General features: G+C 40.6%; 1 protein-coding gene across 2 annotated transcripts; it reads left to right on the plus strand.

Annotated features, from left to right (window-relative positions):
* Nucleotides 1–510: 510 nt before the first annotated feature.
* On the plus strand, nucleotides 511–8,176 carry myadmb (myeloid associated differentiation marker b). 2 transcript variants are annotated; one of them, XM_046051587.1, is made up of 2 exons: nucleotides 511–644; nucleotides 5,495–8,176. In XM_046051587.1, exon 2 carries the CDS (start codon nucleotides 5,614–5,616, stop codon nucleotides 6,499–6,501), a length of 888 nt encoding a protein of 295 aa, XP_045907543.1. In that variant the 5' UTR covers nucleotides 511–644; nucleotides 5,495–5,613; the 3' UTR covers nucleotides 6,502–8,176. The 2 variants fall into 2 exon arrangements, with proteins under 2 accessions (XP_045907543.1, XP_045907544.1); XM_046051588.1 differs by lacking the exon at nucleotides 511–644 and adding an exon at nucleotides 1,176–1,263.
* Nucleotides 8,177–8,489: the final 313 nt, after the last annotated feature.

The following is an 8,489-nucleotide window of genomic DNA, read 5'->3' on the forward strand; positions in this document are numbered from 1 at the left end:
TTGTAGAAGTAAACTTGCGTTGCCCAATGTTATTAGCTTCCTTATAATTTATTTCTCAGACTTTTAAAAAGTGAGGTTGCTGGAACTTCATTAGTAGAATGGCTGAGGTAAAATCTGCGCCTGCCAGCTAGCTAGCTAGATATGTGAGCAAATGTGAGTTTATAACCTCAGAATTTCACCTCAGACTTTCTCATAGTGAAGTTGGTAGTTGGCTAAAGGGGCTATCCAGAACTTACACACGATCAACCGTGACCGGGGGGGGCGAGGGGTCTTTCCCCAAACATAGCGGGGGAATTTAGCATTTTACAACTTTAACCGACCGTCTTACCCCATGTTACCCTACTTTTATTCCCCTGCTGCCAGCATATCAAAATGTAGGAAATTATTAAAGAAATGTAAATTTTTGCTCCACTGGCTACATTGGGTGTGTTAAACAGGCTCGAGCAGGAGGAGGAGGAGGAACAGAGTTCAGACAGATGTGAGTAACGGCGTAGACATTTGATGCCTAATTTGGTTTGCAGGGCGGGGGGCTGTTCCTCTGAGCTGCTAGTTGACTCAGGGAGCTGAGAAGTTGCACTCCACGATTCTCTCCCGCTGGATGTCCTGTAGACCCGAGACTCTCCGCAGTCAAGTATCCCGAATAGGTAACCTACTTTTACACAAAGCTGACTTCATGTGGTGATTGTGATTTCATGTGGAGATCATGTGAGCTTGTGCTACTTGTTGCATCTTGTTACCTGCTTGCCCCATGGGAAGAATGTGATTCTATCCGCAGCTGTTTTATGTTTTACATGTTAGAGGAAGATTTCACAGTTACAATGAAAACTTTTATTGTTTGCATTGCATGTTTTTGTCCATACTTGACATGAGTTTGGAAATGTGGATGTATATAGCCTTAAAATGTTGAGAGTAGGAGGAACACTTATAAAGAACTACATTTATATAGATCTAAGTTGCTCCTTTGTGAGTTTGTATACAGCAACTTTTCAATATTTTAGCATTTTCTGCTACAGTATATTTTTTGTGAGTGACTTTCATATATTTAGCAATTCCACAATTCTTTAAAAAAAAACGTATAGGCTGTTCCAATAAGAAAAATGCAGTTTTTTGGACATATATTTCTGTGTTTTTGTGTCAGATTGTGTTTAGAAAGCTGTAGTGTGGTGAGAGCAGGGTGCGGCAGGCGGCACACCCACCTTCACTGTCAATGAATGGAGGCAGGAGCCTAACACACAGCTGTCACACCACAGACGCTGCTTTATGGTGACTTTTACTCTCTCTTTCTGGATTTTGGCATGTAGTAAACATGCCTGATTTGTGCTGAAGACAGTGATTTAGATTCTCATTGTTCTTCATTTAATCACTCCTCGCTGCGTAGGTGTGGTGGGTCAGTCTGCCTTGAAAAAAAAAAAGGTGCAAATTCTGAACAATAAATTAGCGTGCCTTTCATTTGAGAGATTTAGTATCTTGTGATGGTTGACATGCGGTTTCAGAGTCCTCCAGTCAGACAACAAAGGTCAGTCTGTGGAAAAATGCTGAATACTTTGGATTTTCTTTGGCTTGAAAAAAAGTCAAATGTGAGGGTACATTTTTGCCCAGCCTTCGAAAACACAACACTAACATACTAACATCAAGCTATCACACACACACACACACACACACACACACACACACACACACACACACAGACAGAGCTCATCTTGTGCTTCGACCCATGGATCCCCTGTAAGTGGATTAGGCCTACGGGTGGAATCGAGTTAGTGATGTTTTGTGATGACAACCAAACAAGAACCACACATGACCTCTCTGCCTGTGATGAACACTTGTTTCCTGAAAATCTTGGTGCACACTGTTTGCATGAAAAGTGACCGTACAGGGGTGCATGATACTGTCACATCCTATTTGCTGTCCTGTTGCAAGCTGATGTGTGCACCTATTTTCAGCACCTCTTCCATTTGGGGAAGTGTTTGTGTCATTGTGTGATTTGTGCTTTCCATGCTGAGCTTTGAAAAGACACTTTTTCCACACTGGAGTCTCGTTTCTTTTCTTTTTTTACATCCCTCTGCCATTAACCTCTCCCATTTCTTTCCTGACTTGATTCTATGAGCAGCAAAAGTAATGGCATCGGGAGTGGCGGCATTGATTTTTCCATTACGACCCTCCGTATACGTTTATTTTGAGCGGTTTACATGAAGCATAATTGGTACCCTGACTTTAAAGCTGTAGTGGGAGTATTGAGCCGGGAAGGGAGAAAGAGAGGGAGTAGCCGCCAAACGAGACTATGAGGAGGGAAGGAAAGGAAAGGAAAAGAGAGCAAAGGAAAGAACTTGGCAAAATTGACAAAGTTACCAGTTGTTCAGCAACAGCCAGACTACAGCACATCTGGAACACATCAGTAAGTTGGAAAATCTTACAAGAAATAAGGGAGAGGGGGGCAGTGAAAGAGAGGGGCCTGGTGGTGACTCACCTCTCTGTTATTCCACTCTATCACTGTGTTTAAACTATGTGTCCTTCTGTGGAGAGGCACAGGGCTTCCCCCGTGTTCCTCCCTCTTTTTACTCCCTTCCCCTCCCCTCCCCTTCGTTTTCGCTTCAAGTGAGTCATCCTGCTGGAGTTTTAGGGGTCTCTTTTTCCATTTCTGCCTTTTTTTGTCCTCTCCTTTCTATTCATACCTCACTGCCAGTTCAGCTCTTCTCCTCCCCAGCCTCGTCTTTTTTATAGGTGTTTAATGGGACTAATGTAAACAGGCCTTTTCTCCTTGTTTATAACTGTCTCTTTGTGTAAACTGGGAACAGGGAGGACAGCGCTTGTGGAGCCAAGTGGGTGATGAGTGTCAGGAGGGATGGGAGGGAGGACAGTGTGGTCAGAGGGTTGTTGAACTATGAAATTTTCCACCTTGTCTTGTTAAATGTCTTGTTGTGGCTTAAAATCTTGTTGGTCTCCAAGCCCCCGATGCAGATCAGCATTTGTGTTGAGTTCTTGTCACATCCAGATATATTTTATATTTATCATCTGTCATCAGTACCAGCCTGTCAGAATTAAAGAGCAAGAGCTTCTTCATATAGACTCCATATGCACCAGCGTTCAATAGAAAGAGGACATCTGGGACGCTGTACAAATTAAAGTAGCCTCATTAGATCACAGCGCAACGCAGCTGCACACCAGTTGCGGTTTGAGTCATTTACATCAACTGAAAATAAAAAACTATCACTGCCTTGAAGTGGAGACAGCTGAATGCAATAATTTCACACCTGATTCATATCTGTAGGGCTTGTCACAAAGCCTTTTTGTGCCATTTTTGAGTCATAAAATTCTAATTTGGTGGTGATAGTGGTGTAAAACTAGCAAAAAGCAAGTGTTGTGAGTGTTGTATCCTGATTGACGTGTGCCAAAACTAGAGCTGAAAAGATTAGTCAAATATTATCTGATCAAAAGCAATTTTTAAATAGTAAAAAAGTAATTTATCAAGCAAAAATTGCTTGGTTTCAGCTTTGCAAATGTGAGGATTTACTATTTCTCTCTGTTTTATATCATCTTTTTATATCATTTTATTTGTTTTTAGACAAAACCAAGTCAAAGATTTTCCTTTTGACTGTTGAAAATTCTGATGGCATTTTTTTTTTTTTTACTATTTTCTGAAATTTTAAAGACAAAATCAATAAAATTATCATAAAATAGTCGGCGGACAAATCTAGCCATAGTAATATAAAGGAAATATATATATATATAAAAATATAGAAATATTCCTAACTAAATACGGAATAATCAAACTTAAGGTTTGGAATGAAACATCTCTAGGTATTGTTTATTAAGAGTTTAATACTCAAACAATTCAGCTACTACTATAGAACCCTATCTCTCATAGTAATAACCTGATTAGGAAAATAGGTTTTCAGGGCGTTTAAGGTGCAGTTTCCTTTAATAATGTTAAGAATTTAAAGGTTCAGTGTGTAATATTTAGGACGATCTATTGACAGAAATGCAATATAATATACATAACTATGTATTCAGTGGTGTATAAAGACCTTACATAATGAACTGTTGTGTTTTTATTATTTCTATCTCATCCCATTTCTATCTCACATGGAGGTCGCCATGTTGCACCGCCATGTTTCTACAGTAGTCCAAACGGACCAAACGGTCCAAACTGCGCCACAGAGCGTGTTTTGTCACTACGGTGAATGAACACAAAGAACAGGAGAAGAAGAAGAAGTAGTAGTAGTAGTAGTAGTAGTAGTTGTCGTCTGGTTTATTAGAAGTAAGAAGAGACATGAAATTTGGGCAAATAGTTGACCACATGTATTATTTAGAACAAGAGCCGACAGAGCGTAACTATAAGGTCTCCTCTGCGCTTCAAAGGGAGGGGTGAGCGATGACTGATGGTGCATTCATGTGGAGTCGGAATAATCGGAATTTATTTTCCCCTAGTTAAATCTTTACTGCAAAAAGAGAAATAAAGTGTACATGGGACATCAAGAAGTGTACAGAACAGTATACAAATATAAAAGAAGACAAATAATAAAAACTTTGAAGGGATAGTCTATATTATATAAAGATATTAAAATAGGACCGTATGTTGACAGTTTTCAAACCTTTTTTTTATTGGATTTAGAAATTAAATTGATATACAATTGAGAAAAAGTACATAGTTGCCAAAGAAGGTTAAAATCAAGGGCAACTGGTTAGGTTTTTTACTGCTGAATTTACATTAATGAATATGGAATTTTTTCCATTAGCATTAATACATTTATTATAAAGTACTTCTTTTCTTTTACTTTTCAAAAGCAAAATAACACATTCTTCCACATCATTGAGGAGCATGTGAATGCATAGTGAGCCGCTGGTTGCCATTTTCAACCCTCACCACTAGATACCGCTAAAACTTACACACTGAACCTTTAAGCAGCAGCACTAGATGCAAAGCCTTGTTAAGATTTCAGATTTGTTTACAGTGTAGATGAGGACCCTGGGAGTGGGAGTGGAACAAGTGGACAGGGCCATGTTTAGATCACGATGACAGAAACACTGTAGGGGCACTGTAGGTTGTGGCGCCACACCTACCACCGAGGTCATGAGCGTGGAGGAATGTCCGAGTGAAACAGCACTCAGCACAGGAATGCTGTTGAGAAAGCAGTCTGCAGTTTGATAGGAGGCAGAAACTACTGGAGGAAAAGAGAGAGAGTGTTCAACAAATTATTTGACCAGATGTAAATGTTCTGTAACTAGTGTGACAACAGTGCAGTCATTATTTGTGTTTTGAAATTGTGTTTTCATGGTTCAAGTTGTTGTGTCAACCATTCATAAAAATACAATAACGCCATTGTGTTTCAGAAAATGGTATGTAGGAGTATCGAGCCTGTTTGAGCAGAGTTGCAAGCAGTTGCCCTCATGTGGTCGTATCTTGTACTTTATCTAGAGGTCAAAGAAAGTAACTCTAAAATGCTTGCTTACTAATTCTTTTCAATCTCTTTTTTTTTTTTTTTTTTTTTTACAGTTTTCTCTGCCTTCTCTGAGTGGCTAATGGTAAAAATCTGAGGAAGTGACTCCCAAAATACGACTCGTATCTCACAGGAACCTTTTCAGCTTCTCTCATCACCTACTACATCTTCCAGAATGGGTATAGTCATCCACTCCAGCCCTCTCCTATGGACACGGTTGGCAGCCATGGTCTTCGCCTGTGTGGCCTTCTCCGTGGCCATACATGGGGCCAGAGTCAACCATGGCACCGGAAATTGGTGCATCTTCTGCTGGGCCTTCAGTTTCGCCGGGTCTCTTCTCGTCATCCTGGTGGAGCTGTTCGGCCTTCAGGCCAGAGCCCCGGTTTCCTGGAAGAACTTCCCTATCACCTTTGCCTGCTACGCCGCCCTGCTCTGCTTGTCTGCCTCCATCATCTTCCCCCTCTACTACCTCAGGGGCTCCTCAGCTTCTGGCCCAAATGAAATCCGCGACTACCGCATTGTGACAACCGTCTTCTCCTGCCTGGCCACCATCACCTACATGAGCGAGGTGAGCATCAGCAAGGCACGTCCAGGGGAGGTGGCCGGCTACATGGCCACAGCCCCTGGCCTGCTGAAAGTCTGCGAGACCTTTGTGGCCTGCATCATCTTTGTCTTCATCAGCGACCCTGTGGCGTACGACCGTCACGATGCACTGAAGTACTGCATGTCTGTTTACTGCATCTGCTTCATCCTGTCGGCGGCCATCATCCTGCTGTGCATAGGCGAGTGCACCGGCTTCCTCCCCTTCCCGTTTGCCCGCTTCCTGTCTCTATACGCCCTGCTGGCCGTGGTCCTCTATCTGTCAGCAACCATTATCTGGCCCATCTTCAACTTTGACCCCAAGCATGGTGGAACAAAAGAAAGGCCCTACAATTGCAGCAGTACGCTGGGACTGTGTATGTGGGATAAGGCCATGGTGGTAGCTGTGCTCACTGCTGTCAACTTCATCCTCTACTTGTCCGACTTGATCTACTCTACCCGCCTGGTGTTTGTCAGCGCTTGAGGGAAGAGAAAGTGTGTTAGGTGTTAGCAGTATGCTCCAAATAAAATTGAATTTGGCATGTTCTCAAAGGCCGTCGAACTGCTGTCAGATACAATGCTGCGAGCAAATGTGAGTGTACTCACTCCATACTTGCTGGAGGAAGTTGTGGGTCATGATGGGAGCTGACCGAGTTATACCACAACTGGTATAGTTTATTGTAGTATTGTAATCTAGTGTGACTCCATTTGTTGTTTGAAATTTGCCCTGATAACTAAAGGATTTGATTTCACTATAGTTCTACCAGAACAAAATAGTGGCCCAAAGTACTTGTGTAATGGTTGACCCAGGATGTACTGGAGAAAATATTATGGGGGCAGCGAACATGGTTTTTAAAAGAGATTGACAAGTTCAGCTGGCCGACCTGGGTAATCAAACCAAAATCTTGGGGTTTTTTTGGCCCCAAGCAGTTTTGCCTCTGCAAACCTGCCAAATTTGATTTTGTGTAAAGTATACTGCCAGTCTGAGGACAATAGAGAGAAAAGAGGGAGAGGCTAAGGTCAATGGCTATGTTTACACGTACAACGAAATAAATAACTGAGGCTTTCTGTTCATGTGTTGGAGCATGTAAGTGTCAAACCTTGCTTCCGTGACCTGGATGACTCTTATATTGATTATGAGAGGCCTGATGTGATTGCTGGAACATGCTGATATTACCCGACCAAGCTTTTTATACATTTTAATTGCAGATCACTGCCCATTGTAAAACTCAAAATACAATATTAGTTCATGTATACACAGAGATGTCTGCGATCTGGATATGACCAAGCTATTTACAGAATCTCAACAAGGATACAAGCTAACACCTAAAACACTATGTGCATGTAAACATAGTCTGTAATGACAAAGGAAGAAAAAACAAGGAAAATGGTGGCTTATTATTGTGTTTTTGTTAAATTTGTTTTGCATGATGTATATGTCAGTGCTCTGCCTTGAGTTTGTTTTCAATTTGATGTCAGTTATAAAAAGACCGCCGAGCAGTATTTCTGTTTTTAACAGCTAAAGGATGAAATGTAATAAAATAATGAATATTACCTGTAAGAAGCCATGATTAAGATTAAGATGATTTCATTAAATGAATTGACTATTGTTTTCCCAATAGAATGCAGAGCAGCTGATGTCTGATGTTTTAAGACTTGAAGTAGTGCAAAATAGCTTACATGAGTGCTAGGCTAGCTTTTTGTTCCTGTTATGATATATGTGTATTTGTATCTGCAAGCTACAATCAATGGCAAGAATATATATGTGGAAAGAACATATACAAGATTGTGGATTTAAAAAAGAAGACAAATATGTTTAAAGTGCACTTAAATATTAGTATTTTTACATGTGTTTAAATGAATGGTGTCTCCAAATATCAAAACATCTGTTAACACCAAACTCACTCCACATTTACTGTTTTATGATTGGGTCCATTTGAACTGCTGTAATTAACACACAGAGAAAAAGACTAAAATAGATGCTTCTCTCTCTCTCTCTCTCTCTCTCTCTATATATATATATATATATATATGTTGTTAGTATTATATTCCTCAAATGTTTTTTATATCCCACTGTTTGTATTTCAAGTTTGCATACCACATCAGTGTTGTAAGAAAACATAATCCAGTGTTTCAATAAAACCACATGGTAAACAGAGTGTATGTACTATTATTTATCTTTTGGTTTGGTTATATTACTCATTCTCATGATTTTAGTTTTTAGCTATACATGCTAATTGGGAAGGACCCTGTACATAAGCAGTCTCTATGGGCTCCTCCCCGCATCCACGGCTATTTGTTCTTCATGGGCTCCCAGCACACTCAAGCCAACCGTACACTTCCTCTGTGGCTACTACTGAGCCTGTCAAAAGTGATTTGAAAACTGCCTTCAGTTGTTCTATATACATATAACCGCTGTCACAAGTGAGATAAATTAATTCACTTTAAGAAAAAGGAGCAATGCTGATTGTT

Source organism: Micropterus dolomieu, linkage group LG06 (assembly GCF_021292245.1).
Source record: "Micropterus dolomieu isolate WLL.071019.BEF.003 ecotype Adirondacks linkage group LG06, ASM2129224v1, whole genome shotgun sequence".
In the NCBI taxonomy this organism is placed as follows: domain Eukaryota; kingdom Metazoa; phylum Chordata; class Actinopteri; order Centrarchiformes; family Centrarchidae; genus Micropterus; species Micropterus dolomieu.

Excerpts from the sequence above, each read along its gene's own strand:
- myadmb (XM_046051587.1), top strand. The coding sequence starts at position 5,614 with ATGGGTATAGTCATCCACTCCAGCCCTCTCCTATGGACACGGTTGGCA.